General features: G+C 40.9%; 3 protein-coding genes across 11 annotated transcripts in view; all 3 read left to right on the top strand.

The window, feature by feature from the left end:
- The window catches only part of TLR6 (toll like receptor 6), a 48,314-nt gene extending 32,143 nt beyond the window's left edge, over nucleotides 1–16,171 (top strand). For 4 of the 8 annotated variants that reach the window (XR_015165466.1, XR_015165468.1, XR_015165467.1 and 1 more), the window contains 6 exons: nucleotides 506–637; nucleotides 1,159–1,251; nucleotides 3,216–3,298; nucleotides 3,745–3,878; nucleotides 5,361–5,470; nucleotides 10,463–14,753. The gene's annotated coding sequence lies outside the window, so the exon portion shown is untranslated. Of the gene's footprint in view, nucleotides 1–505; nucleotides 638–1,158; nucleotides 1,252–3,215; nucleotides 3,299–3,744; nucleotides 3,879–4,002; nucleotides 4,068–5,360; nucleotides 5,471–6,071; nucleotides 9,015–10,462 lie in introns of those variants that run through there. The other 4 variants (XR_015165470.1, XR_015165469.1, XR_015165465.1 and 1 more) reach the window with 4 other exon arrangements.
- TLR1 (toll like receptor 1) lies at nucleotides 6,138–9,014 on the top strand. Its single transcript, XM_086406117.1, has one exon. It carries the CDS (start codon nucleotides 6,138–6,140, stop codon nucleotides 8,514–8,516), a length of 2,379 nt encoding a protein of 792 aa, XP_086262243.1. The 3' UTR covers nucleotides 8,517–9,014.
- TLR10 (toll like receptor 10) lies at nucleotides 10,598–25,579 on the top strand. 2 transcript variants are annotated; one of them, XM_086406110.1, is made up of 2 exons: nucleotides 10,598–10,735; nucleotides 22,488–25,579. In XM_086406110.1, the coding sequence occupies exon 2, from the start codon at nucleotides 22,576–22,578 to the stop codon at nucleotides 25,012–25,014; it is 2,439 nt and encodes an 812-aa protein (XP_086262236.1). In that variant the 5' UTR covers nucleotides 10,598–10,735; nucleotides 22,488–22,575; the 3' UTR covers nucleotides 25,015–25,579. The 2 variants fall into 2 exon arrangements, with proteins under 2 accessions (XP_086262236.1, XP_086262237.1); XM_086406111.1 differs by lacking the exon at nucleotides 10,598–10,735 and adding an exon at nucleotides 18,558–18,645.
- Nucleotides 25,580–26,233: the final 654 nt, after the last annotated feature.

The raw sequence follows: 26,233 nt of genomic DNA on the forward strand, positions 1-26,233 counted from the left end.
AAAGCCCATGAGAGATTTTTTCCCCTTATGAATTTTAACAAAGCTTTGACCTTGACCGCTGCTTCTTTCCACCTTCAGTCACTTTTAATAGTGGCCTGATTGAAGGGTTAGAAGTAAAACACCCGAAACACCTCTACCCCCACGTCCGTCAGCATGGTGGTGATAAGCATTTTGAATGCAGCAAATAAGGCATCACCGACTCGATGGACGTGAGTTTGAGTAAACTCCAGGAGTTGGTGATGAACAGGGAGGCCTGGCGTCCTGCAGTCCTTGGGGTCGCAGAGTCGGACATGATTGAGCGACTGAACTGAACTGAATAAATCATCTGTGGATTATTAATACCGCCTCCTTCACTTTGTTAGTGTAGACACTAGTGAACTGATTGCAGGGAAGGGGGGCCACAGAGAGGTGATTCTATCTAATTGCTGGTCTGTGGATTCACAGACCATTTCTACACATGAATACGAGAAAATAGGTTTACACTGACTGTGTCATGTAATTTCAGTGGGATTCAGTAGGTGGCGTAGAAGAGCTTCCCCAGTCCACCCACAAACACCAAACCAGCGAAATAAAATGTTTGAGGAAGTATTGGATTTTTCTACAAACTGCCAACAGGACAGAGGAACAAGCCAACTTGGTAAGCAACATCTTTTTAAATTATGTAAAATAAAATAAATGGTGTAACTAGTTATTAGACCCCAAATCTCAGACATGTTTATGATTAAGTCCTGGGTGTTTTTCTAAGTGCGTTATTTCTGATATGTACTTACTGTGACTTGAGCTAGCATTTATTTATCAGTTGCTTGTTCTGAGTCAGAGAAAGGGTTTTTGTGTTTGTGTGGATTTTTTTTTTTAAACGAACCTCATCTCAGGCATGATTTGCTTTCAAGAGATTTGACTTAGTAGATGAATATTTGGGTCACAAACATCTCACGGGTTTCTGATAGAGCTGCTAGCGGTTGATTCAGATGGCACTGCTCTTTTTATCCTATTCCCTCCATTTATCTCTTTGTAATGAAAATGCTGAGGACAATGATTGGTAGGTAAACCACTCCTGGAGGCAGTGTAGCCCAGTGACTCCTGTTTTTATGGGCAGGTGCATTTGAGTTTTTTCTCTGGGCAATTCCCCCAATTTATATTTTTTTCCTGTTTTCTCAGACTACGGAAACTGTCCTAGGGTGCAGCTATTGAAGTGGAATTACAGGTTTTGAAAATGTTTCCCAGGCTACACCCAATTGGATCCAAAGAGTTGTGAGTTTTTCTTTACAACAGAAAGCAAAAGTTCACAAAACCACATAGACAACAAAGCAGAAAAGCTCTTGAACTGGTTTTGATCCTTTCAGCCTGTGGTTAAAATTTATAGCTAGTTGCCCTCGTGCAAAGAAAACTCTAAATAAATATTTGTGGGACTGAACTTAATGGGCCAGATTGATTGTATGAGTATTAGCTATTAAGACAAGTCAAAGTCTTGACTCCCTGCCTCCAGAGTCTTCCGGCAAATGCAATTCCCATTTATTGATATACTGAATCATAAAATGTGAGGCTAAACCTATAACAATCATGAAAATAGACATAAACATATCTGGAGATATTTTTATACTATCAAATTACAGCAATTTATTACTAGTTAACTTTGCAAATAATAATTTTGTCTGGCAGTAAAGTAATTTTGAGCTGCTACTATAGATGAGATTCTGTGCTGTTCATTAGGACCTTGACAAAAGTATTGATTTTCACTGATACAGCAAGTTTGATATATATAATTTATATCTCCTTTAAGTGCCTAAACCTGGTGTCTCGGGTGATAAAGAATCCGTCTGCAACACAGGAGACCTGGGTTTGATCCCTGGGTTGGAAAGATCCCCTGGAGAAGGGCATGGCAACCCACTCCAGTATTCTTGCCTGGAGGATTTCCATGGACAGAGGAAACTGGTGGGCTACAGTCCATGGGATCGCAAGGAGTCAGACATGACTGAAGTGACTAAACACATATATGCAACACTTTGACTTCTTAATTATAGAAATATAAATGATTTAATAAACTGAGGGCTTCAAATAGTGACTGCAAGTGAAAGGGCAAAATGGAAGTTGAGCAAATAGAAGATATTTGAGTCAACCAATTCAGCTAGGCAGAAAACTGAAGCCATGCTTTCATTCAATGCTTGAAGACAGGGAGTTTGATACCGACCAGGGTTCTCAGCCTTCCCTAATCATTGGAAACTGACTAGAGGGCAGACAAGAAATTCAGGCAAGGCTTCATTGGGGCCCCTGCTGCAGCAGAGGGAGTGAGAACAAGTAACAGGCTCCTTTGTTCACTGGCTTGAGAGGGAGGTGAGCTGGTTCCTTCTATGGGGGTGAGGTTAGAGGTATGTCCAGGGGTGGGGCTGGAGGGGTGGCTGAGGTGGTTTACCGACCCCTTTGGTGTTGTGTGCAAGGGCATACACAGTCTGCTTTTGCTCCAGACCCCCTGTCTTTGCTCTAAGCTCTTTGGAGGTAGCAGATGGGCTTTTTTGGTCTTTTAGTGTCTTTTGTCCAGGATTTGTCTCAACTGCACATGCATGCAGTTATTTTTAGTCCCTTGTAGTTTCTTTGTCTTTTGTTGCTTGAGAAGATGTTTGCCGAGATGCAAGCACTATAGCACGGCAGCAAAGGTCCCTGGTCCCAGCCTATCTCAGTTTTATAATGTAGTTTTTTGTGGTTGTTGCTGTTGTTTAGGAAACAAGCTGTCCTCACCACTCTCTCCTTGCTTGTGGTGGGTTCGCTGTGTGCTAAGCACTCGTGTCTGAGCACAGAGTCCGTCTCTGCCGCTTGTCTCTCTGGCCACTCTGTGCATCACACCCAAGGGTGCTGACCACTGCTTCCTTGAACTCTGGTGTTTGGCTGGATGGTTAAAAGATCCCTGGATTTGGATTCAGGTTTAGGAATAAGTAAAGAATCCCATTTGAGCCTTAAGCCCAAGCTGCTCTTGCTTTAACTTAACTTCTACAGGATAGTTCTGTTTTGAGATATTAGGCACTGGCCCAGGCAGTAACTGAGTATTATTTTTATTCTCATTGAAAAATGTCTCCTTGGTGTGGGTAGCTCTTTCAGGGAGCTGAAGAGAGAGACTTGGGACATTTCTGGGTCTTTCAGCCAAATACAGTCAATGACATAGAAATACCACCTGTACTTTTCGCATACATTATAATGTCTCTGTCCCCTCCCCTCATGAGCAGTGATGAAGGGGGCATACATGGCCCTCTTTGATGTTTGAAGAGGTCAGGATCACCAAGGCATCACTGGGCATCTCTGTGAAAGGGTAAGTCCAAGAAATTCCCCCAACTAGATAAATTTGCATGTCTTACTTGGGGAACTTTTACAACCCACGATTGTTTCTGGGACATGAATTATTTGGGTCCCTCAGCTCTCCTTGAGAGATCTGAGGGGACATGTGAAGAGGAATTTAACTTTTTGCTGATACTAATGGCCTGCTTATATAATGTGGTTCTAGGAGGTTTTGAATAAGTTCCTTAAAATATCTGCATAGCCATGTAGCCCCCCCCCCCACTGAGGGGGTCTCTGGTGGTGAGAGGGTTCACTGTCTAGGGTTCATATCAACATGACCCCCTGGTCTCATATGCTATGGGAATGCTGATAATAAAATAGTGTCTGAATAATGGTGGGCTTGTATAATGACATAACCCAGGACAATACCTACTGTATCATAGGGAATACATACATATTTGATGAATGAATGTGTTGCAGAAAGGAGGACCCCTGTCTAGGGCCCAAGAGTGAGCTCTTGTCTAACACTCAGAAATGAATTGTCCAAGGAGACACCTGTGCTGACAAAGCAAGAGACTTTATTGGGAAGGAGCACCTGGGTGGAGAGCGTCAAGGTAAGGGAACCCAGGAGGACTGCTCTGCCACATGACTCAAAATCTCAGGTTTAATGGGATTAGTTTTACAGGATTAGTGATGGAATTAGTTTCCGGTTGTCTCTTGCCAATCATTCTGACTCAGGGTCCTTCCTAGTGGTGTGAGCATCACTTGGCCAACATGGATTCCAGTGAGAAGGATTCTGGGAGGTTAGTAGGATACATGGACTGGTGTCTTCTCTTTCCTCTTGACCTTTCCTGAAATCTTCCGGTTGGTGGTAGCTTGTTAGTTCTACATTCCTTACCAAGGACTTCCTGTTTAAGATAGCTCCTGTAGGTGGTTACTATGGTGCCTGGCTAAGGCAAGTGGTTTCAGTAAGTGCTTCCCTTAACAAATGAATGAAGAAAAGTTTTCTGAATAAGAGAGAGAAGGAAACTGCTCCCATCTAAAACCTTTCAGTGATCACTGACCCCCTCATCACTCTCAGGATAGAATCCCAAACTCCTTACAATGATCTGCCCCCTGTGTTCTTGGCCAGAACTCCCCTCACCCACCTCACTCCATGCTAACATTGGCCTCCTTACTGTGCCTGAGACAAGCCAACCTCAATCCTACCTCAGGACCTTTGCACTTGCCTTTTCCTTTGCCAGAAGGAAATGCTTCCCCCCCAGATCTTCCCATAGATGATTCATTCACTTCATTCTGATTTCTACTCCAACATCATATTCTCAGAAAGGGCCTCTCTGACTAATCAATCTGAAAAAGCCACCACCAACCACTGTTATATACCTACCACTATTCTTGATTCATTTATCCTGCTTTATTTTTCTGTATAGTGGGTATCACTACATGAAATTATTATATGTTTATGTTCTGTCTTTCCTCTAGATAATAAGCTCTTGAAAATTAGAACCTTGTCTTGATCATTGCTTTATCTCTAGTTCCTAAAACATGGCCAGAAGGTTATCCATAAATACTGATTGAATAAATGAATGAATGAATGGATTTTCTTATCTTTTATCATTTTCTGAAAGATCTTTTATCAAAGTTATTGCAGTATTACTGACCATATTCCTTATGCTGTATATTACAACCCCATAACTTATTAATTATATTCTGGTGGTTTGTACTTCTTAATCCCCTCACTCTCCCACCTTCCATCCCTCTTTCTGCTGGCACACACTTATTTTCTGTATCTATGAATCTGTTTTCATTTTGTTTGTCTTGTTTTTTAGATTCCACATATAAGTGAGATGATGTGGTTTTTGTCTTTGACTTATTTCGCTTAGCATGATACTTTCTAGACCTACTCATGTTGCAAATGGCAAGAATTCATTTTTTTAATGACTACTATTCCACTGTATATATATGTGTGTGTATATATATATATATATATATACACACACACACACAAAACATCTTGATCATTCATCTATTGATGAACACCTAGTTTTGTTTCCACATTTGGCTGTTGTAAATAACACTCCCTCTTTCTCTTACAGGGATAATTGTCATTGGATTTAGGGACTACCTAGACTAGGTGTCCCCAACCCCAGGGCCATGGACTGGTGCTGGTCCATGACCTATTACGAAGTGGGAGGCACAGCAGGAGGTGAGCAGAGATTAAAACCAAAACCACCCCCACCTCCGTCTGAGGAAAAATTATCTTCCACAAAACCAATCCTTGGTGCCCAAAATTTGGGGACCGCCGAGTCCTAGATAATCCAAGATGATCTTCTCAGGACTCTTAATGTAATTATCTCTACAAATACCCTTTTTCTAAATTAGGTAATATTCAATTAGGACATTAGGACATGGTTAGGAGGTGGACATATCTTTTTTGGGAGGAGGGTCACCATTCAATCCATTACATATCCATATTAAAAGTTATTTGATTAGAGGTAGTATAACTGTTGGAGAAGGAAATGGCAACCCACTCCAGTATTCTTGCCTGGAGAATCCTGTGGACAGAGCAGCCTGTTGGGCTGCTGTCCATGGGGTCGCACGGGGTCAGACATGACTGAAGCAACTTAGCAGCAGCAGTAGCAGCAGCAGCAGTATAACTGTTTATGAATATGTATATTTTCCTGGTTTCAGGTTGTGTGACTCCCAAGAATGTAGCTTTCATTTAATGAGTCTCTAGTAAAAAAATGTTTAATGTCAGTCATGCTTAATTTAATATAGTCATTTAATGCTGACTTTTTTACCCCTAGGATCTGTACTATATCCAGATGCTCTGAAGAATAGCAACTACCCTTAGGAATGTCTACTGTTACAAAATGACTAAAAAAAATTCTAGCATCTTCCATTTTGCCATCGTCTTTATATTAATACTTGAGATCAGAACTCAATTATCTGATGAAAGTGAATTTTTAATTGACAGGTCAAAAAGAGGTCTCACCTATGTTCCCCAAAACTTATCCCTGGAAACAACCATCTTAGATATATCATACAACTATATTTCTGAGCTTCAGATGCCTGACATCCTCTCACTATCAAAGCTGAAGATTTTGATAATTTCTCATAATAGAATCCAGTATCTTGACTTGAGTGTTTTTAAATTCAACCAGGAACTGGAATACTTGGATTTGTCCCACAACAATTTGGAGAAGATTTCTTGCCACCCTACTCTGAACCTCAAGCACTTAGACCTCTCATTTAATCCATTTGATGCCCTGCCCATATGCCAAGAGTTTGGCAACATGTCTCAACTAGAATTTCTGGGGTTGAGTGCTACACAGTTACAGAAATCCAGTGTGCAGTCAATCACTCATTTGCACATCAGCAAGGTTTTATTGGTCTTAGGAGATACTTATGGGGAAAGAGAAGATGCCGAGAGCCTTCAAGACCTTAAGACACAGAGTCTGCACATTGTTTTCCCCGCAGGAAAGGAATTCCATTTTATTTTGGACGTGTCAGTCAGCACCACAGTGAGTCTGGAACTGTCTAATATCAAATGTGTGCTTGATGATAATGGGTGTCCTTATTTCGAAAATGTTCTGTCAAAACTTCAAAAGAACTCAAGGTTATCAAATCTTACTTTAAACAACATTGAAATAACTTGGAATTCCTTCTTTACGATCCTCCAGTTGGTTTGGCGTACAAACATTGAGTACTTCTCCATTTCAAATGTGAAACTACAAGGTTACCTCGACTCTAGAGATTTTGATTATTCTGACACTTCACTGAAGGCCTTGTCTATACACAAAGTTGTCCATGATGTGTTCAGTCTTCCACAAGGTTATGTCTATAAAATATTGTCAAATATGAACATCCAGCATCTCACAGTGTCTGCTGCACACATGGTCCACATGGTCTGCCCATCCCAAATTAGCCCATTTCTGTACTTGAATTTTTCCAATAATCTCTTAACAGACACGGTTTTCATAAACTGTACAAATTTGGCTAATTTGAAGACACTTATCCTACAAAAGAATCAGTTAAAAGAACTTGTAAACATAGTTCATATGACCCAGGAAATGAAGTCTCTACAACAACTGGATGTTAGCCAGAATTCCCTGATGTATGATGAAAGTGAAGGAAATTGCCCTTGGGCCAGAAATTTATTAAGTTTAAATATGTCTTCAAATATACTTACTGACTCTGTTTTCAGATGTTTACCTCCTCGGATCAAGGTTCTTGATCTTCACAATAACAGAATAAGGAGCATCCCTAAAGATGTCACTGGTCTAGAAACTTTGCAAGAACTCAACCTTGCTTCCAATTCTTTAGCCCACTTTCCTGGATGTGGTATCTTTAGCAGCCTTTCCATACTGATCATTGACTATAATTCAATTTCCAATCCATCAGCTGATTTCTTCCAGAGCTGCCAGAAGATTAGGTCCCTCAAAGCGGGGAACAATCCATTCCAATGTTCCTGTGAGCTAAGAGACTTCATCCAAAGTATAGGCCAAGTATCAAGTGACATGGTAGAGGGCTGGCCTGAGTCTTATAAGTGTGACTATCCGGAACGCTACAAGGGAACCCCTCTAAAAGACTTCCAGGTGTCTGAGCTATCCTGCAACACAGCTCTGCTGATCATCACCATTGTGGTCCCTGGGCTGGTGCTGGCTGTTGCTGTGACTGTCCTTTGTATCTACCTGGATCTGCCCTGGTACCTCAGGATGGTGTGTCAGTGGACCCAGACCCGGCGCAGGGTCAGGAATGTACCCTTGGAAGAACTCCAAAGAACTCTCCAGTTCCATGCTTTTATTTCATATAGTGGGCACGATTCTGCCTGGGTGAAGAATGAATTAATACCTAACCTAGAAAAAGAAGATATAAGAATTTGTCTCCATGAGAGAAACTTTGTTGCCGGCAAGAGCATTGTGGAAAATATCATCAACTGCATTGAGAAAAGTTACAAATCCATCTTTGTCTTGTCTCCCAACTTTGTCCAGAGCGAATGGTGCCATTATGAACTCTACTTTGCCCACCACAATCTCTTCCATGAAGGATCTGATAACTTAATCCTGATCTTGCTGGATCCCATTCCACAGTATTCCATTCCTAGCAGCTACCACAAGCTAAGAGCTCTCATGGCACAGAGAACTTATTTGGAATGGCCCAAGGAGAAGAGTAAACACGGACTTTTTTGGGCTAACCTAAGAGCATCCATTAATATTAAACTGATGGGAAAAGCAGCAGAAATACATTAACACGGAGATTTAAAATTTATCCCCTGCTGCGTTTGGGAAAATGTTGCTGATTTTGGAAGCTCTAACAGTGACCTTATTTTGCATCGACATGGATATAAACATGGTTTTGAATTTAGGATGTAGATAAAAATATGGGGTTTCCCTCATGGTTCAGCAGTAAAGAATCTGCCTGCCAGTGCAGGAGAGACAGGTTTGATCCCTGGTCTGGGAGGATCCCATATGCTGCAGGGCAACTAAACCCGTGCACCACAGCTACTGAGCCTGCACTCTAGAGCCCGGGAGTGCAACTACAGCGCCCAAGTGCCACAACTACTGAAGCCGGTGAGCCCTAGAGCCCATGCTTTGTAAAAAGAGAAGCCATTGCAGTGAGAAGCCCTCGTACTGCAACTAGAGAATAGCCCCTGCTCACCACAACTAGAGAAAAGTCCACACAGCAACCAAGACCCAGCACAGCCAAAAATAAAATAATTATATAATTATATATAATTAATTTTAAAAGTGTGTATGTCTTTTCAGGCCCCAGTTCCTCATGATATAATTTCAATTGAAACAGTTAATTTCTAACACAAAAGGGATTCATCTATTTCTCTGCTAGGACTGAATTTAGTGAGTTTATTGTGTAATCAAGAGAAGCACCTGTTCAAACAACTTCAGGTGATATATGTTCCTGTGTGCCAATCAGGGTCAGTGTTAGAAAACTGTATGCCTTTTGCAACTGTAGCTGGGTTTCTATCGGTTCAGTTCAGTCACTCAGTCATGTCCAACTCTTTGCGACCCCATGGACTACAGCATGCCAGGCTTCCCTGTCCATCACCAACTCCCAGAGCTTGCTCAAATTCATGTCTATCAGGTCAGTAATGCCATCCAACCATCTCATCCCCTGTCATCCCCTTCTCCTCCTGCCTTCAATCTTCCCCAGCATCAGGGTTTTTTCCAATGTCAGTTCTTGGCCAAAGTATTTTTCCAATGTCAGGTGGCTAAAGTGTTGGAGTTTTAGCTTCAGCATCCGTCCTTCCAATGAATATTCAGGACTGATCTCCTTTAGGATCGACTGGTTGGATCTCCTTGCAGTCCAAGAGACTATCAAGAGTCTTCTCCAACACCACAGTTCAAAACCATCAATTCTTCAGTGCTCAGCTTTCTTTATGGTCCAGCTCTCACATCCATACATGACTACTGGAAAAACCATAGCTTTGACTAGACAGACATTTGTCAGCAAAGTATGTCTCTGCTTTTTAATGTGCTCTCTGAGTTTGTCATAGATTTTCTTTCAAGGAGCAATTGTTTTTTAATTTCATGGCTGCCGTCACAATCTGCAGTGATTTTGGAGCACAAGAAAATAAAGTCTGTCACTGTTTCCATTGTTTCCCACATCTATGAAGTGATGGGACCAGATTCCATGATCTTCATTTTCTGAATGTTGAGTTTTAAACTAGCTTTTTCACTCTCTTCTTTCACCTTCATCAAGAGGCTGTTTAGTTCCTCTTCACTTTCTTCTGTAAGGGTGGTGTCATCTGCATATCTGAGTTTATTGATATTTCTCCTGGCAATCTTGTTTACAGCTTGTGCTTGGGTTTCTATAGCAGATTTCTAAAGCGATTGTGTCCTCCTCATTTCCATTCAGCATTTTTCTCTGCATGTTGAAGGCTGTTTATTGTTAATGCTAGAGATTCTTCACCCGAAGGAATTTCTTCTTGGCCATGAGAAGCCACTTGGTCCACATGAAAGGCAATTCAGATATGCTGGAGGTTGTCCTTGGAAGCTTCCCTCAGCCAATGTTGGAAAGTGAATTGACAGATAAATAACCCAGCTTTCTCTCCCATTTTGGGGGGACAAACCTGGGGTCTACTTTACCTTCTCCCCGAATCTCCCAGTAGAATGGAAAAGTTCTGATTTTCTATGGTAGAAATGACTTTATTGGCTTTCTTTCTCTTTTTGTTTCATAGTCTCATTCCTCCAAGGGTGTTTCCGAGATCACCTCTGAAATAAACTACTTGTAGTTGCCTACTTGTCTCAGGGTCCCAAACCGTGGATGTTACATTTCAAGCCAAATGGAACTTGAGTCTGGCTTCCTGTGGCCGGAGATCTTGCTGAGATCCTAGTTATCTGAACTGGAATGCAGAAGCTCATTTGCCCTTTCGATCATAAGAAGAAATGGAGCCAACGTGTCCCGCTTCTACACACAGCATCCCTGTCTTTTGGAAAACCACTTAAATAGGGTAAGAACAGATTGGAGCAGGGCAAGGAATGGACTTTATCAGATGTTTTGCTCAGCTTTATTTTATCAGCTATTTTCTATCTTCATCGGTCGCACTGTATGACAGCCAGTTCTAGACAGGTGTGGACTGACTTGTCACAGCTGCACCTTGTCATAGCTGCACCCTACTTCTCAGTTTATGCCTTATAATGTCACTAGTAGCGCTGTTACATGATGGTTATAGAAACCTGCTTAGCCCCTCTGGTATATGTACAAAACTATATGTACTGGATGTGTATCCTTTGAAGAGATCCTTGATCTCTAAAGGGATGGGAGCCATTAAATGAGGCATAGTCTAGACCATTCCTCAGAATCCCCAGTGGAATTGAAATTTACTCACTCCTAGGAGTAACCATGGAGAAGTGGCGACCCACTTCAGTACTCTTTCCTGGAAAATCCCATGGATGGAGGGGCCTGGCAGGCTGCAGTCCGTGGGGTCTCTAAGAATGGGACACGACAGAGCGACTTCACTTTCACTTTTCACTTTCCTGCATCAGAGAAGGAAATGGCAATCCACTCCAGTGTTCTTGCCTGGAGAATCCCAGGGACGGTGGAGTCTGGTGGGCTGCCGTCTATGGGGTCGCACAGAGTCGGACACGACTAAAGCGACTTAGCAGCAGCAGCAGCAGGAGTAACCAGGTCAATAATTCACTCTTGGATGGTTTTCTATTCTTCCTGTTTCATTCTTCTCAGGCCTCTAATTCTGGAGCCCCGAGATTACTTCTTCAAAATGAATGACCTATACACAAAACTCTTGTTTAAGTCTTCACTTTTGGGAGGAAAAACCCAAGTAACACTTACATATACTAGTTGTTTCTTGCCCTAAAAAACTTACAATCAATCATAGGACATTACATGTATCCAGATAATTAAAATAAAAGTCAATGAGACAAAAATATAAGTGGAAGTTCAGAGACCATTTAGATTAAGTGAAAAAAATCTTACAAGTGATGGTTTTCCCTCTGGGCCTTGAAAGAAGACTTAAACTTTGGATTTTTCAATGTATAGATGAAGAATGGAAAGGCCATTCTAAATAGAATGATGCATAGAGAAGAGACAGGAATACCCAGGCCTGTTCTGGGACTGTTGTCTTAATTTGACTGGACCATGAAGTTTATGAAAAGCAACAGTGAAATATAAGTATGCAGTTAGATTAAGATCATGTTGTCATTGGTATACCTATGGCTGATTCATACTGATGCTGATGTTTGGCAGAAACCAACAATACTGAAAAGCAATTATCCTTCAAATAAAAATAAATAAATTTAATTATTAAAAACAGATCATATTGTCAGGGGTTTGAAAGTCAAGCTATGGAGACTTGACTAGAAGTCTAGGGATTGACTAGTCTAGTCTTGACTAGAATATAGGGCTATATGAAAGTTATCATTTATACTTCTATGAGAATTAATAGTAGAAAGCAAATTAAAACCATGAAATATATGCTAAAAATGTATGAACGCACTCGTTCTGTAAGGGATGTTGCAACAGTCATTAGAGCTGGATTTTCCTGTTTTCTCTAGGATGATTGCCCTTCCTGTATTGAACTTTAAGATTTCACAACCAAGTTTCAGTTCCTTAGTACTAGTCATGCATCAGTTTGGTAGGGCTCCAAGCCTGGGTGGCCTAAACAACAGAAATGTATCATCTCTCAGTCCTGGAAGGTAGAAATCCAATATCAAGTTTCCAGCAGGGTTGGTTCCCTCGAGCGGTGGGAGGGAAGGATCTGCTCCAGGCCTCTTCCCCTAGGCTTACAGATGACTGTCTCTCTCTGTGTTTCTTCACATGGTCTTCCCTCTATGCCTCTTTGTGTCCAAATTTCCCTTTTTTATAGGGACACCAATCACATCGGATTATGGCCCATCCTGACAACCCAGTTTAATATACTACCTGACTACGTTTCCAAATAAAGTGACATTATGAGGTACTGGGGTTTAGGACGTCAGCAGAAGAGTTTTGGAGAACACAATTCAACTGGTTACTTCTTGTGAGTCTAAAAAAAATCCTTAAAGGGAGTCATAAAGTCAGTTAAAGTTTATTTAACAAACTCAAGACTTGGAGAAGTTAGATCAATCCTTTATGTAAATAACTGATCTTGTCAGTGGTCTTAAGGAGTTTACTAGGAGCTTGAAACTGTATTTGTAGAAACTTCTGCTGAAGAATTCCAAGTTGGGAGATGAAGAATCAGTTCAAAATGTGAACAAATATGTATGAATAGTAAGGCAAATAAGAAAGATGTCACATGTAAAGGAGAAGAAACATTGCAGATTGGGTGAATGTAAGCTCTGCTTCTCAATGTCTGGATTGTAATGCTGACTCTATTACTTATATGTGAATGGCGCTGGATAATTTACTTGACCTTTCCAAGCCTAAATTCATTATTTGAAAAATCTGTATTGTCAAGGCTATGGTCTTCCCAGTGGTCATGTACGGTTGTGAGAAAGCAGAACGCCAAAGAATTGATGCCTTCGAATTATGGTGCTGGAGAAGACTCCTGAAAGTCCGTTAGACAGCAAGGAGATCAAACCAGTCAATCTTAAAGGAGATCAACCCTGAATATTCACTGGAAGGACTGATGCTGAAGCTGGAGCTCCAGTATTTTGGTCATCTGATGCATACAGATGAGTAATTGGAAAAGTCCCCTATTCTGGGAAAGATTGAAGGCAGAAGGAGAAGAGCATGTTAGAGGGTGACATGGCTGGATGGCATCACCGATGTAATGAACATGAACTTGGGCAAACTCCGGGAGATGGTGAAGGACAGGGAGGCCTGACATGCTGCAGTCCATGGGGTCGCAAAGAGTTAGACACGACTGGGCGACTGAACAACAACAACAACCCTTCGAGTGGCTAGCCAAAACCTTTAGATTTCCAGTTATGAATTAAAGACTAGTTACAATATGTCCCCCTAAGGGCAGAGTTCACATGGCCACCTTTCCAAGTGGTTCTGTTGAAGCCCCTTTTCCTAGGATTGAGGTAAGAGGGAATTCATAATATACTAAAAGCGCTCTCCAAAACCCTCTTCCAATCCTTAACTCTTTCAGATTCTCCAATCTCTTCTATTAACTAGAAGTCAGTGAAGGGTTGTAGTTATCTAATCTCACGCTTCACTGCAGGGTTCTTGACCAAATTGAGATTAAAATAGTTCCATCTTTATCAGTTTTTTAATATTAATAAGACTGCAGGGAAATGGACATGTTTTTATAGTGATAATGTGGGGCTTCCTAGATGGCACTAGTGGTAAAGAACCTATCTGCTAATGCAGGAGACATAAAAATGCAGGTTTGATCCCTGGGCCAGGAAGATCCTCTGAAGGAGGGCATGGCGACCCACTCCAGTATTTTTGCCTGGAGAATCCCATGGACAGAGAAGCCTGACAGATTACAGCCCATGATAATAGGAGGGCCAAGTAATTTGGATTATATATATATGTGTCTGTGTGTGTATAACATCACGGCCTTTGACCTGTAATTCCACTTCTGGAAATCTATCCTGAGGAAATAGTTGAAATGTGAACAAATATTTCTTCACAAGGCTTCCCTCATAGCTCAGTTGGTAAAGAATCTGCCTGCAATGCTGGAGACCCCAGTTCGATTCCTGGATTGGGAAGATCTGCTGGAGAAGGGATAGGCTACCCACTCTAGTATTCTTGGGCTTCCCTTGGGGCTCAGCTGGTAAAGAATCTGCCTGCAATACAGGAAACCTGGGTTTGATCCCTGGGTTGGGAAGATCCCCTGGAGAAGAGAAAGGCTACCCACTCCAGTATTCTGGCCTGGAGAATTCCATGGACTGTGTAGTCCATGGGGTCGCAAAGAGTCGGACACGACTGAGCGACTTTCACTTTCATGTTAATTGCAGAGTTAGTGTTAACAGTGAAAAATTTGAAACACTTCAAATTTCCAACTGTGGAAGGATGTGCTGGGTTCATTTAGTGACATATTTTGCAATTATTAAAAGTACTGTGTACAGTTAAGACGATAACTTTTGTGTTATGTGTTTTTTTTTATCCCAACTTAAAAAAAATGTAGAGGACATTTATTCATTAACATAAGGGAATGCTTATATTAAAACATAAATGAAAAACATAGGATGCCAAGTAGTATGTACAGGATGGTTTCAATATGTTTAAAATATGCAGAGAAAAAAAGTCTTGATGAAAATGTACAAAAACATTATCAGCACTTGCCTGTGGTTGATGCTTGCTTCTGGTTTTACATTTTTCTGTACTTAAAAATTTTACAACCAACAACAACAAAAAAGAAATGGGGTTTAGGAGAACAAAACTAGGTCTCTGTTAGAGGTGGAAGCAGTAGAGAATAAGTGTTATGAAGCTGGGTTCTGTGCATATGCATCCTGGAATTAAAGCCTAGCTCAATTTCTCTGTTAACTGTGTCCTTGGATGAATTCTTCAACTTCTTCCAGCTGCCTTTTCGTCATCTGGAAAATGGCATAAAAACCATACCTCCCTCATAAGATTGTTAAGAAACCAGAGGTATAATGTGTGGAAAGCCAGGGTCTGGCTATTCAGTCCAGGGCTGGAAGTGCACAACGGGCAGGAGGACACTCCCGGGATAGGCTACCGCAGCCTGGGTTCTGCCTCTTCCACCTCCTTCTAGCCACCCTGAGTGGTTATGTAATGCCTCTCTGCTTTGTTGCCCTGGATGTAAAATAGTCTCATCCTGTTGTTAGGAGCATTAAATGAGTTAATATGTGTAATGTCAGAGAACAGTGCTTGGCCCAAAGCAAAAGGTCAATAAATGTCAGCTCTTATGATGATGTCATTATTATTGCAGTTATTGTTCTCTTCATTATTTTATGTCATCACATGTGGAACTGGAGATGAGCTGCTCATCATGTTCATCTAGATTGTCCTGGGCTGTCTATATATAGTCTATATAGAGAGACACATATTTCTATCATAGATAGATAGAGGTATAGATTTTTTTCCCTTTCTTGCCCCTAAAGCCTTAAGGATAAATTTCTGAGGACACAGGTTCTGATAGATGTTTCTACAACAGGATCATTTGTAGAGTGAACAGGGTTAGCTGAGAAAGGAAGCCAAAGCTGGAAGCAGGGAGGTGAGGAAAAGAGAAACAGCAGTATTTGGCATTATCGGGAAATATTTTGTGGTGAATTAGAGTTCCAGTTTGTTGTTTAATTGTAGCATGGCCGTTTATTAACTTAAAACTTTAACCCTATTTGTTCAGTATGGCAACCACTAACCATGTGTCACTACTGAGTTATTAAAATGTGGTGAATCTGAATTGAAATGTGCTGTAAGTGTAAAATACACATTATTCTATGAAACAAAGAATGTAAAATATCACATTAGTAGTTTTTTATATTACATGTGAACATTTTGATGTCGTGGAGTAAACAAAATATATAATCAAAATTAATTTCACCTATTTCTTTTTGTCTTTTTAAACTTGTTTACTAGATAAAGTTACTTATATGACTTGCCTTCTTTCTGTATTCTATTGGACAGTGCTTCTCTAGTCCTTAGTAATAAGGAACCAGATCTCTGCAAAATTATTAGGCTTCCACTACTTATTTGTTTGGGGCTTCCCTGGTGGCTCCAGCTTCCCTGATAGCTCAGTTGGTAAAGAATACACCTGCAATGCAGGAGACCCTGGTTCGATTCCTGGGTTGAGAAGATCCACTGGAGAAGGGATAGGCTACCCACTCCAGTATTCTTGGGCTTCTCTTGTGGCTCAGCTGGTAAAGAGTCTGCCTGCAATACAGGAGACCTGGGTTCGCCCCCTGGGTTGGGAAGAGCCCCTGGAGAAGGGAAAGGCTATCCACTCCAGTATTCTGGCCTGGAGAATTCCATGGACTGTGTAGTCCACAGGGTCGCAAAGAGTCAGACTCAACTGAGTGACTTTCACTGTCAGACACGACTGAGTGACTTTCACTTTCACTTCCCCTGGTGGCTCAGTGGTAAAGAACACCCCAGCTTTTGCAAAATTTTAAAAATTTCTCCCCTCCTTATACTCATCGAGTGTAGTAAATGAATGATGAACAATCTGAATTCCCTAACCACGTGAGGATTTTTTTTTTTTCAGAAATTCAGGAAAAACTTGTGACTATTTTCTCTTACTGATATTTATAATTAAACTAGAGGAGCTCTGCCAAAACAACATATTTTCCACACCAGCCTATGTGCTATACTGCAAGAGCTTTAGGAGGAAAGCAGCTCCTTCAGGTGGGCTGACTTGGGTCATGTGATTTTCCTACTGGTCTGCACTAGGGACTTAGGCCCTACCAAAGGCAAGACAGAAAATAGGCCTGTAGACTCTTAGGTGGTCCGGGGGTCCTCTGACCAATGGAGATGTTCCATTTTGGATGATGAGACAAAGAGCCAAGTCAGATTTCTTATCTTGGGTAAGTATCCACACAGTGAGGCCAGCTCTGCCCTTAAGACACTGAGAAAGGCAGAAAGGAGGAAGAAATAGAAGCAAAGGCAGCAGTAAAGAGAAGCTAGGAGTCCAAAGTGAAGCAGAAGGAGTCAAAAGAGAAGCTGAGTCATAACTAGAGTAGAGAACAGCCCTTGCCCACTTAGACGGGTACAGCAAGACAAGGTGGGCGTCAGGGCTGCCTCAGGGAGTCCTGGGGAGTCAGTGTTCCAGGTCTTTGTGAAGCCTGGCTGTGAGGTGCTGAGCCTTCTCACTTCCTGGGGGCTCTTTCTCTCTTTTTCTGTAGTGTCTTTAAAATAAACCTCCACTACTTGAGGTAATCCAAAGCTCTCTGTTGGTTGCAAGTTATATACGAAGGCAGAAATACGACATGAAGAAGTTTGAGATCAGGGGAAGGCATGAGGGAAGAAATGTGTATGAGTGACTGTGTGTGTGAGAGAGAAAGACAGACAGACAGACAGACAGAGGTAGAAGAATATCGGGTCAGATATCTCTGAAGCCCAAAGTAAGAGGAGAGGGAGAAAAAAGGAAGGAAAAAAAAGGGAAATATTTTTGAAGGGAATAAAAAATAATCACCAGCCAAAGATATCAGCACATACAGTTCTGAACTTACTATTCTTACTGCTAATTGCAAATAAAGATTTAAAGATTCTAGAAATTCCAGGTGAGGGCAGAAGGAACAGTATACAAACCCTTGGCCACCTGAGGTAGTGAAAATCTGGGGCTTTGGAGTCAGATAGACTCAGTTTTAAATCTTGACTCCATCTCTTACTGGAGAATGGCCCTGGGGAAGTTTCTTATTCTGTCTGGACCAGATTCACCGTTTTCTAACTTGGCTTGACTTGTTTCTGAAAATTAAATTTAAACATAAGTAAAGAAAAATTCCCCATTCACTGGGAGTGTAAAATGTTTAAAAATGCTGGGCTCTGGGAAAGGGAAGAATATGTCTTTGGACACAAAAAATGGAAGTGTTTATTTTATTTTTATTTTATGAGAGGGCTCTATAGAATATATATACTGGAGATGGATGGTACTAATGATTGAACAGCTATGTGAATGTATCATACTTAATGCCACTAAACTGTACACTTAAAATGGCTAAACTGGCAATTTTACTTTATGTGTGTGTTAGTCGATCAGTCATGTCCAAGTTGACCCCATGGACAGTAGCCCACCAGGCTCCTTTGTCCATGGAATTCTCCAGGCAAGAATATTGGAGTGGGTAGCAGTCAGATTCTTTACCATCTGAGCTACCAGTATTTCACTGCAATTCTTTAAAAAAATAACCTAAGATAGTATGAACTCATGCAACATGTAATGCCACCAGCATGCAGTAGAGGGCAAAGGAGGGTACGCGTCACAGAAAGAGCTTGATTCAGCCACTTCTGTAGCCAGTTCTGGTCCTGTGCATGAATCTTCTATACCTGTAGCTCTGTGGAGCCGCTGCAAGCCTGAGGGTAAGAATTCTAGCTTTGACTGCTGTAAAACTCATGAAAAAGAGAGAAGGGCTGTGTGGGGTCTTTTCTAAAGAAAATGGGAGGAAAGGATTTATTCAGATTTTCAGATTTTTCATGCTTATTCCATAGATGGGAAGAAAGTAGCCTTGTTCAGATTTTTAGTATTTATTATTTTGCCTATACTAATCTGAAGTGACCTTAATGACTAGTGAGTGACCTTGGGCTTAGTATTGACCACTGCTGATCTGAGGAATTGTCCTGCAGTTGCTTGAGAGTTTGGGTTTCCTTTTTCTGGTTTCTTGAAATTCATGACCCCTAGCAGAGCATAGGTAGCTTCGAGAGAGGCACGTATGTAGGAAGTGAGGAAGAGACCACAGCAGCTCTAACCCTGCCAACGGAATTAGTCTCGGTAATCACACTCTGTGCTATTCCATTTCAGAGTCTGAAATGCCTTCGGTTTGCATTCTGAAGGGACGAGATAGGTCTGGGTTCAAATTCATGCTCTAGCAATTATTCACTGGCTCACCTTGGGCAAGTGACTTAACCTCTGGTTCTAGCTCCTCCATTTGCAAAATGGGGATAAAAATATCCATCATTTTGTTGGGTTGTTGAGAAGATAGAACAAAATAATGTATGGAAAGCATTTATCTCAGTTCCAAGTGATAAGTTTGCTAAGTGAAGTCGCTCAGTCATGTCTGACTCTTTGCGACCCCAGGGACTATAGCCTACCAGGCTCCTCCCTCCATGGGATTCTCCAAGCAAGAGTAGAGGAGTGGGTTGCCATTTCCTTCTCCAGGGGATCTTTCTGACCCAGGGATCAAACCTGGGTCTCCTGCATTCCAGGCAGATGCTTTAATCTCTGAGCCACCAGGGAACCAGAGAAACAGGAAACATGCATAAAATGTCAGTCATTCTTACTCTTATTTTGTAAAGATCTTCCAATATTTGATGGGTTTTAAACCCCTGTCTCCATTTTTTGGCATCATTTGGAAAAGAGGGATTAGATTAAATATTTGGCAAGCCACCGATTTTCATTTTATTTTATGGTGTCTCTTGACTTGGACTTTTAAATCATAAGCTATTAAAAAAAGATCATTCTGTTTTTCATCTGCTTTCAGCACCCAGTAAGAGTAGCATGACCATAATAAAAACGTATTTATTGATTGCATCTTTCATCAAAAGTTTATATCCTACTTTTTAAAATGTTTAAATGAAATGGCATAATTTATATGCATTGCCTGAGAGAGAGGACCTTTCTATTATATTAAGAGTTCAGAGTCAGTTCCGCTTACTTCTTTAGAATAAGTTTCAGATGAGATTGTGTTATTGGGTAAAAAAGAGAAGAGACGAGTAAAACATGAAAGCTATAACATCTCAACTTACAGGATTCCAGATAAAGCAAGTGGGTTAGATTTTGCTGCACTTTTCAAGGGTTCTAGCTCCTAGACATAGGAGCAACTTAAGATGAGTTGTTATGAACTGAAGTACTCTTTGAGGTAATAATGTTAAAAACACCTCATCATCTTAATGTCTATAAACTGCCAGTGTCCTACAAGCCATACTGGAGCCTGAGAAGAAGAAAAGTCAAGGGAAAAAGTAGTACTAATCCTGTCTTTATGAAAAAACTTTTTGATATTTTGTTCATTGTGGGTTTTACATTAACTTTACTTTAAAATTTTTATTAAAATATTATTTATCTTGATTAACAAGTTTCTTTGTGCCTCTCAAAATCTGTGCTGAAATCACCCTAGTCTTGGCCCTGATAACCACTACCATCTGTGACCTGCTAGGCGTGATACCGTCTGAGCCACCAGGGAAGCCCAAGGGGTTTATGTATAGTATCTCTTCAACGCCTTTGCACAAAACCCATTTTACAAATGAAAAAAGAGAACCTTTCAGCAGTTAAATGAATAATCTAAGTTATCATGGCCAGTGAGACGTTAAGATTGGACTTAAACCCAGACATATTAATTTCTATCACTAAACACATTCTCTAATCATCATGTACTACATTATAACAGGAATTCATAACTCCAATTAATTCATTTGATATATATTTTTGAGAGCATATTATATACAACACTGTGCTAAGAAATACAATATTGAGATCATTAATCTACTTATATATATAATGTATATTTACTGAGCACATGCCATGTACTAGGCACTATCTGCTTGGAATGCAGAGGGGAGCGAGATTGTCAGACCCCTTCTCTCATGGGTGTGAGAGGTGGGAGTGGTAGTCAACAAATAAATAAATGAACAAAAGTTTCAGATAGTGGTCAGTGCTCTATTTTGTAGAGAAATAAAATAGGACGAAGGGAACGAACAGCAAGTTAGTCTAAATGGCCTCTTTAGATTAAGTGGTCAAATCAGGTTTCTTAGAGGAGATATACTTTAAGCCAAGACCTAAATGATAAGAAAGATCTGGCCAAGGAAGGATGACAGAAGAGCATCCCAAGCTGAGGTCAGGGCAAGATGATGTAGCCAAGGAACAAAGAGAGGCGCAGTGTCATTGGAGTGCAGAGGGCCAAGAGAAGAGTGATGTGAAATGAGATCCCAGAAGGAAGCAATAGCAGCACATGGAGGATGCTATGGTTCAGCATTCGGAGTCTGGATTTCATTCTAAGTGCAATAGTATCAATACATTAGATGGGACATAGGTAGGGAATTACAACAAGTGACTCCTAAATACAGTAGCTCAACAAGACAGCGCTTAACTAAATGGCTTAATCCAAGTCAGTCCTTGTAAGTAACTGATCTAAAACCTAAGTTGGGTGGCACTTGCAGATTTATTTACTGGATTTCTTGAACTGTATTTTAGGAAACATTGAAGAATCAATATGACCTAGAGAAAGATACAATTTTATCATGATTCATGTATTACAGCATATTTTGAAAGCAGATTTATCTTGACTCATCCTAGGAAGACAAGATAGCAGAGTGGTTAAGAGCCCAGGTTCTGCCCTCACCATGAATTAAGTTTGTGGCTGTGGTGCAGTTTCAGGACCTCTTTAAGTACCGCATTCTATACCTATAAAGGCTGAATAGTGATAGCACTTACCTTACAAGGCGGTGGTTTTAAGGGTCAGTCTATGGAATATCAGTGAATGGTAGCTGCTGTCCAAAAAGACATCAAATGGCCACTGCCTCATTTGCAGGAGAGTCAGTATGGTTTGGAGATGCTACCAGACAGGATGGATATATGTCATCATACCTTTGTCCAAAACCTTAGAATGTACAACACCAAGAATTAAGCATAGCATAAACTATGGACTTTGGGTGACTATGATGAGTCAGTGTAGGTCCATCAGTTGTAACAAATGCATCACTCTGATTGGGGGGGGGGGGTTTGATAATGGCGCAGGCTGTGCATGTGTTGGGGCAGGAGGGATATGGAAAAATCTCTGTACCTTCCCTTTAATCTTGCAGTAAATCTTAAACTGCTCTTTAAAAAATGTCTTAATTTTTAAAAATTTCTTTTAATCTTCCTAAAGCTTTCAGGCTATCGAAAGGGGATGTAGTGGTGGTGGTGGTGGGGATTGTTGAACATGACCTGGTAATGCCGTTCCTTGTTTGAACTGGGTGAGAGGCACGTCTGCCAATTATGATGTATCTATCTCCCTTTGGAGAATCTTGACTTTTCTCAGTGATGGGGGTGTAACACAGCAACTGGCTTGGAAATCTGTGAGCCAAGCTCTGAGATGAAGTCAAAGATTCAGTAAATGGGTTGGGACCCTATTCCAAATTCTTGGTGAATATAATCAGATGTTGGCATTAAAGAAAAGTCCTACAGGGTTTAACAAATCACATAACCACCTAATGGTATGTTGTCTTCCCAGGATTTGAATTCATCTTCCTCATCCATGTGAGGTAATGTGTGATAAAATTCATCTGAGGTGAACCAGTGATAAAATCCTTGGAATTACCATGAGACATATCAGAAGCATTTACATATTTTGTAGTATTGTTACGTCTGTGCATAGTGGGGCTTCAGAGCTGCCAGAAGAAAGGGAATTGACTACCAACTTCTCCAGCATGTCTTTAACAAAGGTTCCTGAAGGCTTGACCCCAATTACAACCACATTGGATTTGTCTTATAATCTCCTTTTTCAACTCCAGCATTCAGATTTCCGTTCTCTCTCTAAACTGAAAGTTTTGATTCTATGCCACAACAGAATCCAAGAGCTGGATATCAAGACCTTTGAATTCAACAAGGAGTTAAGCTACTTAGATGTGTCTAACAACAGACTGAAGAGTGTAACCTGGTTCTCACTGGCAGGTCTCAGACATTTAGATCTGTCCTTCAATGACTTTGACACTCTGCCTATCAGCGTAGAAACTGGCAACATGTCACACCTGGAAACCCTAGGTTTGAGTGGGGCAAAAATACAAAAATCAGATTTTCAGAAAATTGCTCATTTGCAGCTAAATACCGTCTTATTAGGATTGAGAACTCTATCTCATTATGAAGAAGGTAGCCTGCCCATCTTAAACACAACAAGACTTCACATTGTGTTACCAGTGAACACAAATTTCTGGGTTCTTTTGCATGATGGAATCAAAACTTCAAAAATATTAGAAGTCACCAATATAGATTTGCAAAAGAGCCAGTTTACGAGTTATGAATCTCAACAAAATCCTATTTTAGAAAATGCCAAGACATCCATTCTGTTACTTAATAAAGTTGACTTATCCTGGGACGATCTTTTCCTCATCTTCCAATTGGTTTGGCATACATCAGTAGAGTACTTTCAGATTCAACATGTGACCTTTGGAGGTAAGGTTTATCTTGACCACAATTCATTTGACTACTCAAATTCTGTAATGAGAACTATAAAACTGGAACATGTACATTTTAGAATTTTTAATATCCCCCAGGAGAGCGTCTACTTGCTTTTTACCAAAATGGATATAGAAAACCTGACGATATCAGATGCACAAATGCCTCACATGCTGTTCCCTGTGTACCCTACAAGATTCCAATATTTAAATTTCGCTAATAATATCTTAACAGATGATGTGTTTAAAAAATCTATCCAATTGCCTCACTTGAAAACTCTCATCTTGAAGGACAATAAATTGGAGACACTTTCCTTAGTGAGTCACTTTGCCAGCAACACATCCCTGAGGCACTTAGATCTGAGTGAAAATCTGTTACAACATGAAAATGATGAAAATTGCTTGTGGCCAGAAACCTTGGTCACCATGAACTTGTCATTCAACAAATTTGCTGATTCTGTTTTTGGGTGCTTGCCTAGAAACATTCAAATACTGGACCTGAATAGTAACAAAATTCAAACTGTCCCTAAAGCGATTACTCACCTGACATCTTTGCGAGAGTTAAATCTTGCATTTAATTTTCTAACTGATCTTCCTGGGTGCAGTCATTTCAGAAGACTCTTAGTTCTGAACGTTGAAATGAACTTAATTCTCAGCTCATCTCTGGATTTTTTCCAGAGCTGCCAGGAAGTTAAAATTCTAAATGCAGGAAGAAATCCATTCCGATGTACTTGTGAATTAAGAGATTTCATTCAGCTTGGAAAATACTCAGAAGGCATGATGGTTGGATGGTCAGATTCATACATCTGTGAATTCCCTTTGAATCTAAAGGGGACTCAGTTAAAGGATGTTCATCTTCCAGAAATATCTTGCAACACAGGTTTGCTGATTGTCACCATTGTGGTTGTCATGCTCGTTCTGGGGATGGCTGTGGCCTTCTGCTGCCTCCACTTTGATTTGCCCTGGTATCTCAGGATGCTACATCAATGGACTCAGACATGGCTCAGGGTTAGGAAGACAACTCAGGAACAACTCAAAAGAAGTGTCCAATTCCATGTGTTTATTTCATACAGTGAACACGATTCTGCCTGGGTGAAGTATGAATTGATTCCCAGTCTAGAGAAAGAAGATGGTTCTGTTCTGATTTGCCTTCATGAGGGAAACTCTGACCCTGGCAAGAGCATGACTGAAGATACCATAAATTGCATTGAGAAAAGTTACAAGTCCATCTTTGTTTTGTCTCCCAGCTTTGTCCAGACTGAATGGTGCCATTATGAACCCTACTTTGCCCACCACAATCTCTTCCATGAAAGTCTTGATTACATAATTCTTATCTTACTGGAACCCATTCCACTCTACTGCATCCCTACCAGATATCCTGAGCTGAAAGCTCTCATGGAAAAGAAAGCATACTTGGAATGGCCCAAGGATAGGCGTAAATGTGGCCTTTTTTGGGCAAACCTTCGAGCTGCTCTTCATGTTAATTTATTAGACACCAGAGGGACATGTGAACTACAGACATTCACAGAACTGAATGAAGGGTTTGGAGGTTCTGCAATCTCTCTGATCAGAACAGACTGCCTGTAGAGCCCCACTCACTCCTAGGGAAATTGGGACCTACATATACTGTTAGGATGCAAATCAATACAACCTTTATGATGGCAATTTGGCAATATCTATTAAAATGAAAAACTATCATTTCTTCATGTCAGTTCCTTGAAAGAGTTCTAAGAATGTATCCTATAGAAACATATTTTGCAAAGATTTATGTAAAAATGGTGTTCATCCTTGCATTGTTTATAATTCTAAAAAATTGAAAACAGCTCAAATGCCCACAAAGTAAGGATTGATCTACTAAATCACAGTACATTAACACAACAGACTATTATATAGCCATTAAAACTGAGGTTGCTGTGTATTTATTAACTGGTATGGAGGAAATTGTATTTTGGTTTATACATTGAAATAAGAGTCTAAAGGAACCTAGACCAGCACATTGGTGTAGCAACAGGGTGTTTGGCTCTGGGAGTTTGGATTACAGCAGTTGGTTTCCATGTTGTATATTTCTATAATGTTGGAGTTGCTTAGAATGAATCTATATTTCTTTTGCAAGCTGAGAAAACAATAAAGATATTATTTTATATATAAAGTATTTTTATTATTTACTTATTCATTTATTGTTGGCCGCGCTGAGACTTTGGGGCTTCCCCAGTATCTCAGTCGCAAAGAATCTGCCTGCAGGGCAGGAGCCACTGGAGACACGGGTTTGATCCCTGGGTCGGGAAGATCCTCTGGAGGAGGGCATGGAAACCCACTCCAGTATTCTTGCCTGGACAATCCCACAGGACAGACGAGCCTGGTGAGCTACAGTCTGCTGCTGCTGCTGCTATATTGCTTCAGTCGTGTCCGACTCTGTGCGACCCCATAGACGGCAGCCCACCAGTCTATGGGGTCACAAAGAGTTGGACGTGACTGAAGCACCTTGGCATGCGTGCATGTGCTAGGTCTTTGTTGCTTCTCACAGGCTTTCTCCAGTTGGGGCCAGTGGGGGCTACTCTTCACTGTGGTGTGCAGGCTCCTCACTGTGGAGGCTTCTCTTGTTGAGAAGCACAGGCTCGAGACACATGGGCTTCCGTAGTTGTGGCACATGACCTTGGTTACCCCACAACATGTGGACTCTGCCCAGGCCAGCGATCAAACTCGTGTCCCCTGCGTTGGCAGGTAGATTCTTTACCTCAGGACCACCAGGGAAATCCTAAAGATAACTTTTAAAGCCTACATGTCCTACTCATTTTCTCTGATCTTC

Source organism: Bos grunniens, chromosome 6 (genome assembly GCF_055505025.1).
Source record: "Bos grunniens cultivar Pamir isolate PY7600 chromosome 6, Bosgru_T2T1.0, whole genome shotgun sequence".
NCBI classification, from domain to species: Eukaryota; Metazoa; Chordata; class Mammalia; order Artiodactyla; family Bovidae; genus Bos; species Bos grunniens.

What these genes read in the sequence shown, in the direction of transcription:
- TLR1 (XM_086406117.1), top strand. Translation starts at nt 6,138, where the DNA reads ATGACTAAAAAAAATTCTAGCATCTTCCATTTTGCCATCGTCTTTATA.
- TLR10 (XM_086406110.1), top strand. Translation starts at nt 22,576, where the DNA reads ATGAGACATATCAGAAGCATTTACATATTTTGTAGTATTGTTACGTCT.